At 51.6% G+C, this 15,093-nt stretch overlaps 1 protein-coding gene and 1 non-coding gene across 11 annotated transcripts in view; both read left to right on the top strand.

The window, feature by feature from the left end:
- Positions 1-15,093, top strand: part of RAP1GAP2 (RAP1 GTPase activating protein 2) — a 225,711-nt gene that overhangs the window by 79,805 nt on the left and 130,813 nt on the right. For 2 of the 10 annotated variants that reach the window (XR_006714770.1, XM_045487734.1), the window contains exon 1: positions 5,571-5,800. The exons of 7 other annotated variants lie outside the window; for them this stretch is intronic. Coding sequence is in view for 2 of the 3 variants with exons in the window: in XM_045487734.1 (XP_045343690.1) it covers positions 5,571-5,800 (230 nt within the window). In the remaining variant the exon portion in view is untranslated. Of the gene's footprint in view, positions 1-5,570; positions 5,801-6,372; positions 6,604-15,093 lie in introns of those variants that run through there. One more of the 10 variants, XM_045487736.1, reaches the window with a different exon arrangement.
- Positions 10,296-10,398, top strand: LOC123604714. Its single transcript, XR_006715449.1, has one exon. It is a non-coding gene; the product is annotated as a U6 spliceosomal RNA (small nuclear RNA).

Genomic DNA, 15,093 nt, shown 5'->3' with positions numbered 1-15,093 from the left:
CCTTAGATTGTTTTAGAGCTTCATATAAATGGAATCATACATTTTTTTTTGGTATCTAGCTTTTTTAACTCAGCATAATGTTTTAGAAATTCATCCATGTTGTTGTATGTATTGGTATTCTGTTCCTTTTAATTACTAAGTGGTATTCCATGGTGTGAATATTTCACAGTTTGTAGATGGACTGTCCGTTTTGAAGTTTATGTCTTTATCTTTTAAAAAAACTTTTAATGCTTTTTTTAAAAATTTATTTTTTGAAGGAGAGAGAGAGACAGAGCATGAGCGGGGGAGGTGCAGAGAGAGAGGGAGACACAGAATTTGAAGCAGGCTCCAGGCTCTATGCTGTCAGCACAGAGCCTGACACGGGGCTCAGACCCACGGACCGTGAGATCATGACCTGAGCCGAAGTCAGATGCTCAACCGACTGAGCCACCCAGGTGCCCCTAAAAAAAACTTTTAGAAGTTTATTCATTTATTTTGAGAGAGACAGAGACAACACAAGTTGGGGAGGGGCAGCGAGAGAGGCAGAGAGAGAGAATCCCAAGCAGGCTCCGTGCTGCCAGCACAGAGCCGAACTCGGGACTCAGACTCACGAAACCGTGAGATCATGACCTGAGCTGAAACCAAGAGTCGGATGCTTAACTGACTGAGCCACCCAGGCACACCAGTGTTTATTTATTTTTGAGAGAGAGAATGAGAGAGAGAGAGAGAAAGGGAGGGAGGCAGGTAGAGAGAGAGGGAGACAGAGACTCTGAAGCAGGCTCTGTGCTGCCAGCCTGACATGGGGCTGGAACCCACGAACTGTGAGATCATGACCTGAGTGGAAGTCAGATGCTCAACCGATTGAGTCACCCGGGCACCCTGAAGTTTATGTATTTACTTCTAAGTAATCTCTACACCCAAGGTAGGGCTCGAACTTACAACCCAGAGATCAAGAGTCGCATGCTCTTCAGATTGAGCCAGCCAGGCACCCCGGACTGTCCATTTTGAACAAAGCTACTATGAACATTTTCATACAGGTCTTGTGTGAACTATGTATGCTCTTTAATTCTTGCAGGAACCCTAAGAGGGTGCCACTGTTGTTATTCCCATTTTACAGATGACAGAACTGAGGCTCAGGTTAAATTTCTGGCCCACGGCCACACAGATAATAAAAGGTGTAGATTTTTCTGACTACGAGGACTTTGAGTTTTTATTCCTGCACTGTGGTATCTTTGCGCCACAGCTGTTTGGGGTCATTAATTATAGGGACAGATGAGCCCTCACCTTAGTGGGCTGTTCAAAACTGAGTTTTAGCACAATACAGTGGTTACTATTGATAATAATGGCTCTGAGTCACCAAGAAAAGGTTGTATTAAACCTGTTTTTAAAAAGGACAAAAGTCTTAAGACTTTTAGAGAAATTTCCGGTCAAGGTTATTACAATAAAAGCAAACCAGCAAACAACAAGTTTTGCTACTCAAAGCTATAGTTGTCTGGAAGTCTCAGTTAGGTGTAATACGTCATTTCCCAAGGAAGCCAGAGACAGAAGGCGTGACTGGGTATATAAAATAGTATATAAATAATACATGTATAAGAAACCACTCTGTTCTTTGTGGATTCAAACAGAATAGGTTTTTGGAGCGTCTGCCGGTTCTTGCTTGGAAAGATGTTGCTAAGCAGTGTTGCTAATATTATGGAAGGACAGCTTTCCTCCTTCTTTTCCACTCAGCCCCAGAAAACCCTAGAGCGGAAGTGGCTTCAGTGGTGGCCACAGCTGGGGAGGCTTGGTAATCTGTGAGGTGGGGACCAGGGGACCTCGGGTGTGAGAGGAGTGTGCCGCAGGCTACCCACTCCTCAGCCTCGTCCGCTTCTGATTCTCTGGAGTGACCCTTGGGCAGCCTCCATGAAAAATTTGCTTCTTCATGTTCATCAGAAGTATCACACACAGAAGAATCCTTTGAATGTTTCTACTGTGGGAAAAATTACCGTCATGCCACTTCGGTTCATGGATTCAAATTCCATAAATGAACCCAAAAGAAGTATTTTAAATACCGTCGGTAACCCAAAGAATAAAGAACTTTCCTCATCCTTCTACCTGCCTTTTATCCCCCTTTCTGTAACCCCTGAACAAAAAAATCAGCAAAGGTCTGATTGACATCACGCATGGCAGGCTCTAGGTACCAAATGATGTGCAGCCTGAGGGCTGGATCCCCGCCACTGAGTGGGATCCGTGGGTTTCCTCAGGCATGGTTTCCTTTCCCTGAAGCTCGGAAATGCCACACAAGTCACCAAGATCCGTTTCCAAAATCTGAGCCAGTTTCTAGGCAGATCCTCTGTTTTGTATGAAATGTGTGGCTCCAGGAAAGTGTGGCTGCGCCAGGGCTCCCACGGCTGGTCTTTGAGGCCTCCCAGCCTGGCCAGAGGATTACCTGTTGCTGTCACTGAAGGACCCTGCAGGGGTGACATGGGCCCTTTTAAGGGGCTGCTAGTGGGCTCTGAGAGGGGATGTTAGTAGTTGGGAGGAGAGTGTGTGTTAGGTGTTGGCCAAGACCCCTATTGCATCTCTTTTCCAAGTAGAAATGGCTTCCACACCTCAAATGACCTTCCCAGTCTTTCCCTCCTTCCCCTTCCTCTCTCTTTCTCTCTGTCGCTTTCCCTCTTGCCCCGCCCCCCAAACCCCCTTTCCTCTTCTGTTTTTGTCCTGTGGTGGTATCCCAGAGACGCAACTGTAACAAGGCCCAGCAGGGGGCGCTGGTGTACCTGCTAAGGATGAATGGCATCCCTTTGCCTAAAGAGCACAGGTGTGAGTGCTCTCTCTGCAGAAGTGAGACTTGAGAGGGGCTTCGGAGCGATGTCTCCAAGCTGCTGTATATATGGGTGCGCCCCAAAGGCATAAGAGAGTGGGGGTGCTGGCCTGTCCTGAGCAGGTCTAAGGTTGTGTGCTCTGTAGGGAGGAAGGGGACGCTGTCCCCTGCAGAAGGGGAGGGGCAAGTCATCTGAAACAAGTCTGGTTTTCATGAAAGGCCCCACCCTGCTGGCTCCAAAGCCGCCTATCTGCTCCCGGTTCTAGCCAAGAAAGGTTGCAGTCATTTTGCAGAGCCCTGGAGGCACCAGAGCCGGAGGTGGAGTGTGGCACTGGCTGATCAGTGGGGCTGATTCCCAGGTTCACACGGATGTGTCTCCTGGAGCAGGTTCCCAGGCACAGAAGGCCCTTTTCTTCAGGACCAAGCATGCGTGTCTGTCTGTCTCACCCCACTGGCCCCTTAGGAACGGGCTGTGCAGCTGTCTGCCCTCTGTTCATGATTAACTTCTCTGTCGTGTCCTCCACCCAGGCCTCCTCAGCCTTTGGGTTTCCCCAGATTGGGGCAGAGACCCAGGTTGGCAGCTGCCTGGCACTTTGTTCCCAGGGGCTGCAGGCTTGGGGGTGAGGTGGGGGTGGGCTGGAACAGACCTTTGAGGTCCTGTGAGCTGGGACACTGCTGGGAATAAACTGCTGAGTGGTGGAGATCGGGGAGGCTTCTTCTCTGCCCTGACTTCCAGTGCTGCGATCTGGGTGTCCATCCTCCTCTGCTCACCCCAGAGTAGCCCCAAGGATGTGGCCTTAGAAGACCTCTGAGTCACTAATGTGAAGATTGTTTCCTTTCGATTCTCTTTGAAACTTTGTGATTTCTTCAAGGACCACGTCTTTGTTCGGAGCAAGCATGTGGCCAACACCTGACACTTGCCTATTTTTCTCTTTTAACGAAGGTGCTTCAAGCTCAGAGCCTTTGTCAGGCAATGGTATTGAGCTAGAATTTAATAAGTTTGTATTTATTTTCATGGCATGAATGACAAGTGATAATAGATTTTCATTTAGGGTGGTAATGTTTTCTTTTAAAATTGATCAGGTAAAAAAGCGAGTTGATCTAATTAAAGCAAAATAATAACTAAATAGCAGGGTATATGTATGATATTGAGTCAAAAAAATTGTGAAGGTGGTATGTGAATGGCCTAATCTGTGGTTTCATGTGTGTTAGCCCTGTTTGTTTTGGGCAAGGATGGTCTTCTATTTCTCACTTTACCCTAGTCTCTCTGCACAAAGTATTTAATGAATGTTGGTGGAATGGGGAAGTCTAGCATAAAAGGCCACTGCATTGTCTGCCATGGATGGGTTTCCTTACGCTTTGCTGTTTTGGTGTGGGGTATGGGCCGAAGGAAGGGCTCCCTCACCCTCGGGGAACTTCTGCCTCTAGGGCCTCAGAAATCAGATCAAGGTTTGGTCTTTTAGGGACAACCTTGCGTTTTCAGCCACATCGGGGCTGGCAACATTGTGGTTGCAGAGGACCTGAGAATGCCTGGAACCCTAGAACAAGAGGGACAACTTGGTGCAAAGATTTTTTGCCTTCGTTGCATCCCAGTGGCCCTGTTGCCCACTGATGCACTTGACCTGGAATAGCTCCCAGGCAGTGGCGGATGGGCTGGAGCCACCCATACTCACCTGCCTTGGAAGGGGTCAGGCCTTGCACTGAGATGCAGCTTTCTTCTGTGTGTGGGTGGATAGAGCACACACCCTATGCTGGGCTGGACCTATGGCTGGTGCCCCCAGCGCCCGCAGTGCCCTCTAGCTGAAATAGTCCATCAGGTAACGTGTCAGCTTGGTGTTCTGCCAGAGCCCAAGCCCTGAGCTGCGTGTGCTTGTGCTCTGCCCTCTTCCCCACTGAGGACACTCATTTCCCCATTCTTCCAGACTGATTCTCAGGTCCCCTGGTGTTCTCCTAGCAGCAGGCCTAGCTTCGGTCCCAGGGGTGGGGCCTGGGTCACTCACTCTCTGGCTATAAATAGATGTCCAGAGCTATCTCTGTGATGCCCCACTAGCCAGGCAGGCCCAGGAGGGCCGAGGCCATCGCTAATGGATGCTTCATAAATAAAACAGGCACATTTTGGCACTACCCTGGTGCTTCTTCCTGTCCACTCCAACTCCAATGCCAGCAAGATACTGTGCCCACTGGAGAGGCAGGGTTGAGGCCTCAGGCCCAGGAATTCATTTGTAGCCCTGTCTCTCTCCAGCCAAGTCCCCTTCCCTGCCTGATTCTCTGTGCTTGCGTGAACACCAGACTATATTAAAAATAAAAACAAAACAACAAAACCCGCAACAAGGCAACTTGCCTCAGGGACCTTTCTGGCCCCAATAGGGCTGTGCCCCAAGAAGGACTAATGGCTTATTTTAATTCCCTACAGCCCTCTGCCCGAAGTGAGAAGGGGCTAGGCTTCCAGGCAGTGCTTGGAAGTGAGTGGGGCTTTGGAGCCGCTCCCGCCGGCCCATATAAGGGACTCGGCCACGGCCCTTTCCCTGCGGCTGGCCAGTGACCTTCTGTCTTTCGGTTCGGAAGCGAAGATGAAGCTTGCATGGGGTATGCAGGAGAAAGGGAAGAACTGACGTGGGGTGTGCGGGGCGCCAGGTGCTGGTGGGGTGTGGGCGCCCCTGGCAACCTGGGACACGAGGCAGAGTGTAGCGGCTTTGACATTGATCATTGACCCCGTTTTGTGTCAACCTTCCAGGGCCGGGGAAACAAAGGTTAACCGAGGGACAGACCCCAGCCCAGGTAGGCGCCGATGTTGGATAGCCCCCTCCAGCCTCCCGCGACAATCCTTTCCCGGACTTGGGGAAAGGCAGGAGGTAGCATCTCGCTGGGTCAAACCGCCCGGGGGCCTCTCTCAGGCCGGGAGGGCGGGCACGGGGTGCGGGATGCCCTCTCTAACCGGTCCTGGGCCGGGGGAGGCCCGCGGCGGTCCCCGCGTACGGAGGCGGTTTCGAACGGACTGAGGACGCGCGTTTGGTCTCGGTGCATGTTTTTTCTCCCTGTGTTTTAAAGACAGTGACAGCATTGGAGAAGTATCCCGGCGGGCCGGGCTGGGAGAGCGCGTCAGCCGCCTTTGCCTGGGGAGGGAGCCCGGGGCTCCGCCAGCGGGGGCGGGGACGGGGGAGCGCAGAGGAGGGGACGGAGAGGGAGCGGCGAGAGAAGGGCGGGGGGCCCGGCTGCCCGCCCGGAGGGGAGGGGAGGGAGCCGGGGCGCGGAGCGGAGGGCGATCGCGGCGCCGAGCCCCCGGGGGCGCTGAGCGCGAGCGGGCCGCCTGAACCACCCGCAGCCCGGGCGCCCGGGCCGGGGCACGGGAGGCGGGACCGGGGCGGGGTCCCGGCGCGGGCGGCGCGTCGGATCCGGAGCCGGAGCCGGAGCCCCGGAGCCGCCCGTCCGGGCCGCGCCCGGAGCGAGCCTTGGAAATGCCTGCGCTGGGGGAGCGGGTGCCGGCTGCCCGGCGGGCTCCGAGGAGACGCTGAAGGTCGCCGGGAAGTGAGCGCCCGGTCACCTGACCCCCGGGGCGCACCTAGGCGGGGCGGGGCCCATGAGAGGCGGGCGGCCGGGGGCCGGGGCGCGGGCGCAGGGGCTGGGAGCGGGCGGCGCGGAGCGCGCGGAGCCGGGCCGACGGGGGCGCGCGGCGGGCGGGCGAGGGCGCGGCCGGGCACCGCCGGCGGCCTCGCCATGTCCCAGCCTGCGGGGAGGATGCATTGCCGAAAGGCAGGGATCCGCGCCGCCGTGGTGCTCATCGGACTCCTGCACAAATCCAGAAAACAGAATAAAGAGAAAAGGTAAAGCCTGGCAGTGCCGCCTCCCCTTTCCTCCACTCTCATGCTAAATCCCTGTTTTCTTTGGGGTGGACTTTTACAAAAGGGCTTTTGGCCCTGAGTTGGTTGGGAAAAACCTCTGCTCCGTGCGCCGTCGGGGGAGCGACTCAGGAGCGTCGCCCTGGACACTGGCTGTTGGGGGAAAGCCCAAGCAGGACATTGGCTGGGTCGGAGGGCGTCTGGGAGGGCCCTTCGGGCTCCATCATCCACAGAGGGGCACCCAGTATTTCGTCCCCATTCCCGGCATTGGGCGCCCTTCCGGAAGCCTGCAGTGAGTAGCATTGATCCGACCCGGGCGACAGCCCCTGGCTGAGCCCAAGTATCTCACCGCGCCATTTGGTTCTCTTGCAACTTGGCTGAGCCCACGAGGTGCCCGCCAGGCCAGGATATGCTTGCCTTTTGCGCACAGTGCCGGCAGGCCAGGAGCAAGTTTGGAGGTTGCTTGACAGCCTCCTCCCCCCTTCTTTGGATTTTTCTCTTTGACTCTTCACCTTTTTTGAGTTTACTAATTGTTTGCTCCTGGATGTTGAAAATAGTTCTCTCGAGCTATTTCAGAGATACTCTGGATGACCTATGGGTTCAGAGGTGGCATTTGGGGCAAAGGAGCTTCTGGGGCAGCTTCCTGGGCTCCAGTCCCTTGCTGCAGGCTTGATGCCCGCAAGACCTCAGGGAGGTGCTTACACAGTCTGGCACAGACTCCCTCCACCGGCCAAAGCTTCCCAGCAACTGGGGGTCATCAGAACGGACTGTCCATAGAAGTGTTGTGAGAATTTGGGGTGGCTCCTGTGGCTCTGCTGGATCTGGATTTGCGGAGTTTGGAGGGGTTAGTGCTGTGCTCTGCCGTTAGCCAAGGGGTGAGACAAGGGCAGTGGAGCCAGAGACACCTGGGTGGTGACAGGTGACCCTTGGGCTTGCCCAGAAGCCGGGTGTGCCTTGGGGTGGTGGTGGTGGGGGCAATGGATTGGAGCACTCCCAGGAGCTGACATTGGTTGCCCCTGTGATGTGGTTGACTCCTGTCCCTCTTGCCCCCCTTCCTGCGATTCAGTCTAATTGGATGTTTCCCACAGGATAAGGTAGCTCTCCAGTGAGATGACTTTAGGTGGGCAGGCATGAGATAACATTGAGTCACCTAGTGAGAAGGATCTTCCCTTTTCAGTTCTCTACTAATCCGTGTGATTTCTTTAAGGGGAAACTTTCAGGTTGGTGCTAGTCTGGCTTTAACACCTTTTTAACACTTGCTAATCTCTGTTTCATAACAAAGGGAAAGCAGACCTCTGGCTCTGGCCTCTAAGTGGGGAACAGTGCCTGCCTACAATTTAGGTTGTCTCTGTGCTATTTATTTTTAGGCTTCGCTCCCAGTTATGGTCAGTGGTACTGATTTTCTTCTTTGTGGTGGTGATATAAGGCATCACTTTAAATTAAATGTATTAAGTCACAAGAACGAGTCCGTTTAATAGAAACGGCTATAGTACAAAGGGTATAGAATGTGGCAGAAATCCTGCAGGCGATGTAGGGAATGGCTGGTGTCTGGGATAAACCTGGCTAGCAGAAAAAGCTACCAGTGGGACTCTGGAGCCCAGTGCTCTAGGTCTGGGCCCCATTTCCCCCTACTTTGGTTCTCTTCCATTCCTTGTCTTTCAGCATTTTGTATGTAATGGGGGGGATGAATAAGCCAGCCTTCTAAAGTCAGAGGGATGCGGGATGGCTGTTCTGAGACAAGGGAGTCTGTTTGGAGGAATGAGAAGGATGATGTGCTTGATAGACAGGCAGCTGCATCAGACCATCAGGCCAGTTCCTATTTCTGAGTATAGAGCATGTGGTAGGGTGGAAAAGTGACTGCACGGTCCCCGCTTATCCACTGACTGTGACGTGATAGTATAGATGTAATCTCCCTGAGCCTGTTTCTGTGTCCATGCAAAAGGCTTAAGTGAGATAATGTGGGTGAAGGTGCATCTCAAAGGTATGAAGTGCTCCATGAGGATGAAGGGGTTTGAGCGGAACCGTTCCCATTTGCTTCTCTCTGGGCTTGTGCTCCTGGAAACCAAGGTAAGATGTCTGGTGGTGACAGCCCCACCAGTAGTCAAGGCCATCCATGCATGGGCCTGGTGGCGGGGGGGGGGGGGGGGGCAGCCAGGTGCAGTGAGGCACAGGGAAGGACTGGCCAGGGGTGAGGATGCCTTAGGCTCATGGTATCTTGTCCTTCCTCTTGGATGCACTGTGCCCTTCCCTGCAATGCAGCAGACGTTGAGGCCCTCCCAGCCCTTGCCTCCGTCCTGTTCTGCTGTTGCTTCTGTCATCCTGATTGCTTTGGCCACAGACTTAACTTACCCAAGGAGAGAGAGGGATTGATTTCGTGTTGGTGCGAAATGACCTTTGTTTCCCTTGCTGTAATCTGGAGTTTCTTTGTCTTTAAGCATCTGAAATCAGTGCAGTGCTCGCTATTGAACCTTGCTCTGTGGGCACCAGCCATGGGGGTGGGGGTGGGGTGGACAGGGGGTGCGCTGGAACAGGCTGCAGCTGCCAACCTCTTATGTGCTCCCCAGACTCCAGGCTGGGTGTTTAATTGCTGAGTCCCTGATTCCTCTCTGCTCTCATCTAAGACCCCTTCTTCATCCTTCCCAGAAGGCTTGATCCATCCATCCATCGATCTTCCTAGCACCTTTAATTGACAGACTCATGCAGATTACACTCCTGGCTGTTGGCCTTAAGGGGTAGAGTGGTCCTGTGTGGCCTTGCAGTGATGACCCCATCGTCTTTGTCATCTTCCTGCCCTCTGCAGGCTACCTGGAAATGTATTGCCTATTGGGGGCAGCAGGTGCACCAGGGAAGATGGTAATGACACAGGTATCCCAAATGGGCCCAGAACCAGGAGACTCCAGGTTACTCTTGGTAGGTCCTGAGAACTATGTTGAAAGCCCAGCCTCAGTTTGCCTCCTGGAGAAGTGGCTGTGGTGCTCATCAACCTTGACTTGACGACTCTCTATGGGGGTTGTGGGATAACCTGGAGGTTCTGCCTTTCTGACCATCTCCCAGGGACTCCATCCCCTGAGATCCTGCAAAGGCAATGGTGTGTTTTCGAGGGGGACTGATTTGAGCATGGTTCCAACGAGGCACCTGAATGAAGCCTTTCTTGCAGATGGCATTTTTGGAGATCACTGTAGTGGAGAGCACCTTTAAAGTGCTTTGATTTTCAGATCCTGCTTTCTTGTGGTTGTGGCAGATCAGGGTAAGGTCCAGAGCACTGCCTTGGTCATAGAAGTGGATGGGCGGGGGGAATGCTTTCCTCTGAGGGGTAAAACAGGTATCTCTGATGGGAAGGATTAAGGTAGAGAAATAGAATCAAAATATATATGTTCCAAATGGTATGGATAAAGTTGTGTGGACTTGAGAGTGATATTCTGAACTGGAGAGAGGTCAGTTAGCATAAATGAAAAGGCATCTACTTCTGATTGGGGGGGGTAGTTATTTTGAGACAACTCCTACCATGGGGTTTGTGAGGAGGAAAACAGGAATTCCCTCATTATTCAGCAAACCACTCATGGCAGGCTCTGGGAGGCATAACAGGGAATTTAATGAATTTGATCCCTCTGTTGTGGGGTGTAATGTCTAGTGGGTTATTCCTGCTTAGGTTATTAGAGAAAAAGTTCTTCCCGAGCTTGCTTTGGTACCACACATACTAAAATTGGACCGATACAGAGAAGATTAGCATGGCCTCCGCACAAGAAGTTCATCCCTAGCTTTCTTTTTTTTTAACTTTTTATTGGGGGAATTTTCATGCATGCACAAAAGTAGAGACAAAAGTGATATGATACCCATTTTGAGCCATCATGAACTCATGGCCAATCTTGTTTCATTGATTTGCCCCCCCCCCCAACCCCCCACAAGATTATTTTGAAATAATCCCATCATGGTATCATTTCATTCTTAATTATTTCAGTATACATCTTAAAGATAAGAATTCTTGTAAGGAAATAGGGGTGCCTGGGTGGCTCAGTCGGTTGAGCGTCTGACTTTGGCTCAGGTCATGATCTCGTGGTCTGTGAGTTCAAGCCCCGTGTTGGTCTCTGTGCTGACAGCTAGGAGCCTGGAGCCTGCTTCAGATTCTTTGTCTCCCTCTCTCTCTCTCTGCCTCTCCCCTGCTCATGCTCTCTCTCTCAAAAATAAATAAACATTAAAAAAATTAAAAATTCTCACAAGAAAACAAACACTACTATTATTGTATTCCCTAAGTTAACAGTAATTTCTTTCTTTTTTTTTTTTTTTTTTCAGCTTTTATTTATTTTTGGGACAGAGAGAGACAGAGCATGAACGGGGGAGGGGCAGAGAGAGAGGGAGACACAGAATCGGAAACAGGCTCCAGGCTCTGAGCCATCAGCCCAGAGCCCGACGCGGGGCTCGAACTCACAGACCGTGAGATCGTGACCTGGCTGAAGTCGGACGCTTAACCGACTGCGCCACCCAGGCGCCCCTGTCCTTGGAGTTTGAAGGCTGGTGTGGAGGATACTGTGTCTGCCATGGGAGAGCATGTGACAGACCCACGAGCTGGCTGGATTTGGGGTTTGAGCCTGTGGAGTGTGCAGGAGTCCTGGCCTTGGAGTCCCAAAGTCCCAGGGCTGGAAGGGGCACAGGCGGGAGCCGATCTGCTCCCTGGCCCCAGAACAGATGGCTGCTTGTTCTCTTCTCAGGAGGTGGCTGGGTCCTGCCCTTTGTGGAAGGGCCTGTTACTTGCCCTCTCTTGTCTGATGTTTGAATGCCACTTGGTTGGCTGTTATTGCTTTAAAGAACAAACATCTCCCTTTACCAGCTTCCCATTTTAAGACTCACTGAGTGTGTGAGAAGTTAGACTCATAGAGTTAAGGGAGAGAATTTGAGGCAGAAATGAGGTGGTTTTTTTTTTTTTTTAATGTTTAATTTTGAGAGAGAGAACAAGTATGGGAGGGGCAGAGAGAGGGAGACAGAGAACCTGAAACAGGCTGTCAGTGCAAAGCCCAACATGGGGCTCAAACTCAGGAACGGTGAGATCATGACCTGAGTCGAATTTGGATGCTCAACTGTTTGAGCCATCCAGACGTCCCAAGGTTTTTAATTCCTTTGGAGCCACTGTTTTAATCTCCCATTTGGTGTCCCTGCTTCTTGTCCTCCTTATCCATTCTTATGGTGGCCAGAGTGGAGTTAAAACTTCAAGTAAAATCAAGTCTCTCCAAAGTAGAAATCTCTCCGTAGGCTTCTCATTATAATTTAAATGAAGTCCAAACTCTGAAGCTGGGCCTGCATCCCCTGCCTCGTTCTCTGATCTCACTACCAGTTTCCCTCTCACTCACGGTGGTCACTGTATTTCTGCTGCAAAGGCCTTTCTGTTTCTGGAACATGCCATGCTTGTTCCTACCCCAGGCCCTTTACACATGCTGTTTATGGTGACTTAATTGAGTGGTGCTTCCTCATTGTTGGGTGTCAGCTCAAATGTCATCTCTCTTTTTTTATATTTATTTTTGGGAGAGCACAAGTGGGGGAGGGGCAGAAAGAGGGGGACAGAGGATCCAAAGTGGGCTCTGTGCTGTCAGCAGCGAGCCCAATGTGGGGCTTGAACTCATGAACCATGAGATCATGATCTGAGCCAAAGTTGGATGCTCAACTGACTGAGCCACCCAGGTGCCCCAAATGTCATCTCTTCTAAAAGGACTCCCCTGACCATCCAATCTAAGCAGCTTACTCCAGCCATTATTGCTTTACTCTGATTTATTTCCTCCATGGCACTTATCATTAACTGATATTATGTAATAAACAATTTATTGACTATTCCCACTCCTAGAATATGAGCTCTCTAACAGCAGGGACTTTGCCTTTTTCGCCCCGGGGCCCCCATTGCCCCAATAGGAGGTGCTTAGTATTTGCTGAATGAATGAATGGGTGCTTACGAGATTCACTGACTCCCCAGAAGAAATATGCCCATTGCCTATTCCCCGGGATCCTCGTAGGACTGCAGTGTGCCCTCTGACACAGATTTCAAGATGCCTTCTCTTGGCTGAGATTGGGGAATGTCCTCTTCCCTCTCCTTCATTTCCCTTGGGAAGAGCGTTTGAACATAAATGTAACAGATTATGTGCACAGGAGGAGTGTTGTTATTACTCTTCTCTTTTCCTGCCCCTGCGTGGTTTGGGGACCCACAGATGTGAGGGTCCAGGCTCAGTCCTGAAGCTGGGGCCGGGCCCCGGGCCTGTCCTGACACTGAGTTCCTAGATCTCGGGTGCTGGAGCTGCTGTGTGGTAGGCAGAGGAGGGCTCCCTTCATTCATGCCAGAGAGGGGCCAGTGGGTGTCTGAATTAGTGAACACCCGCCATTAGTGAATATATATTTTTTCTAAATGCAGCTTTATCTCTTTGGAGCCCGTGTGGTACACAGATGGCTGGTTACCAGGATGTTGCCAAATACAGGGCCTGCCAAGCCCGTTTGGTTACACCAACGAAAATCACTTCTGTGCAGACGGGGGCTGCTGAAGGGCTCAGGAAATGTCTCAGTCGTTTTAAGCAGATGAGGCCCTCGTGCCCTCCCTACCCCACGTCCGCCCCACAAACTGAGTTTCCTTCCCTCTTGAATCCATAAAAAGTAAATGAGGTAGGCAAGATGATCTCAGGTGGACAAATGCTTTTTATTTTAATTGCTATTTTTAAAAAAAGTGAGTCCTGGCAAGTGATACTGGTTTTCCATGTATGATGGTTACATAACATTTTTAAAAAGTAAATTTGTTTAAGTAAAAAATTGCGATCAATTTGAAGAAAAGTGTTAAGAAAAGTAACAGTCAGGTGGTACGTGGATCTGGGAGAAAATTGAGAAGGTGCTGTGGAAATGCCTGCCGTTTGGGGAGCGCTGTTGGAAGGAAGCGGGCACATTTCTCAAATGTTCAAGTGGGCCCAAAACACCAGGGTCCTGGGGTGGTTGAAGGTTGAATGGTTGTAGGAAGCCAACATCTTTTGAGGCTTACTGTAGGCTAGGCTTACCTACCTGTCTTAATTCTACGAGTTATTCTCTTTATTTTCCGGTAGAGGGACAGAGGCTCAGAGTTTGAGGAGCATGCTGGGGCCAGAATCAGAGGTGGAGGAACAGGGATTTTAACCCTGGTCTGTTGAGGTCCAGAGGCGGTGGTCTTCACTGCCGTGTTATTTGGAACCCGGGATGAGCACTACCGCAGTGCCTGGCTTCGGAGAGGTGCCTAATACGCACTGCCACGGCTGTTACTGTGAATGCATGCAAGTGTAACATACATACAGTGAGTGCACAGATCTCAGGGCACGGCTTAGTTAATTTCCACATATGTATTCACCTGTGGAGATACCACCCACGTGAAGTCGCTGAACTTTTCCTGCACCCCAGCAGGCTCCTTCTTGCGTCCCCACAGTCCGCTTGTAATTAATGTGGAGTCAGGTCCATTGCCTTGTATGTGGGGTACCTGGGTAGCCTGGACACCCAGAATAAAGGGAAGAGCATATTTAGGATTTCCTGAGTTGGGATTTCTAAGTGGGGCGTCCTAGTTCAGCCCCGAAGAAGAAGGTGTCAGAGAATCCACTCTGATTTCTAGGGATGAGTAAGCTTGGTTTCACCTTCTCCTCCCCTTCTAGACACACTCAGTGGGAACCTGGAGCCGATGCTGTGTTTATTCACTGCCCTTGGAGCAAGGGTGGGTTGAAAAATTGTCACTTGCTTTTAAGCTTATCAGTTATGAACACACTGTTTCATGAAGGCTGGAACTCTAGCCAAGTCCTTCCCGGAGCCCTCCGGTGGGGGGGTGGGGGCGGTGCTGACCCTGCCAGGCCTCAGGGTTAGTCCACTTCTCCAAAGGCAGAAGGGAGCCCCTCTGTTGATTAGAGCCCCCCTCCCCTGCTTTTCTCTTTCTTTACTGTGAGGATCTTGACCAGCCACGCTGAATGAGTGTGGTGGAGTTGGGGGGCTGGCTGCTGTCGTAAGTGTTTACTCTCAGGGTATGACGACTTGAAAGGCCCCCACACAAGGTACGACTCTCACCTGGTTTACAGGACAGATCCCTCCGAGGGGTGGAGTCAGGACCTCCCCTCATTTCTCACCGTCACGTGCTCTAAAACTACACTGTCTTGTCTGCAGATAGCGGGACTGCACCCGTCAGGGACTCCACCCTGACGCCTGGAAGCTTGCCAGGTGCCTGAGGTAGAGGTTGGAAATGGCCCCTGCAGATTCCTTGAATCCTCATGAAGCCTCTACTGTGTGCCAGACACTGTTCTCGATGCTGGGGATACAGCAGGGCACAGCGCAGGTGCAAAGCCCCGCCCATTCTCCAGGGGCTTTGTTAGGCCCACATGTGTTTTTCCCTTTGAAGCTGATATTTTAAAATTGGAAGGTTCCATGTTGCACATTTTTTTTTTTTCTTCAGTCTTCTCTGGAGAAATCAGAAGCTTTGGCAACATTGGTGGGCCTGCCTTCCTGCAT

The sequence above is a fragment of the Leopardus geoffroyi genome, chromosome E1 (assembly GCF_018350155.1).
Source record: "Leopardus geoffroyi isolate Oge1 chromosome E1, O.geoffroyi_Oge1_pat1.0, whole genome shotgun sequence".
In the NCBI taxonomy this organism is placed as follows: domain Eukaryota; kingdom Metazoa; phylum Chordata; class Mammalia; order Carnivora; family Felidae; genus Leopardus; species Leopardus geoffroyi.
Note: the sequence above shows the minus strand (reverse complement) of the source record. Positions and strands in the feature narration are given on the sequence as shown.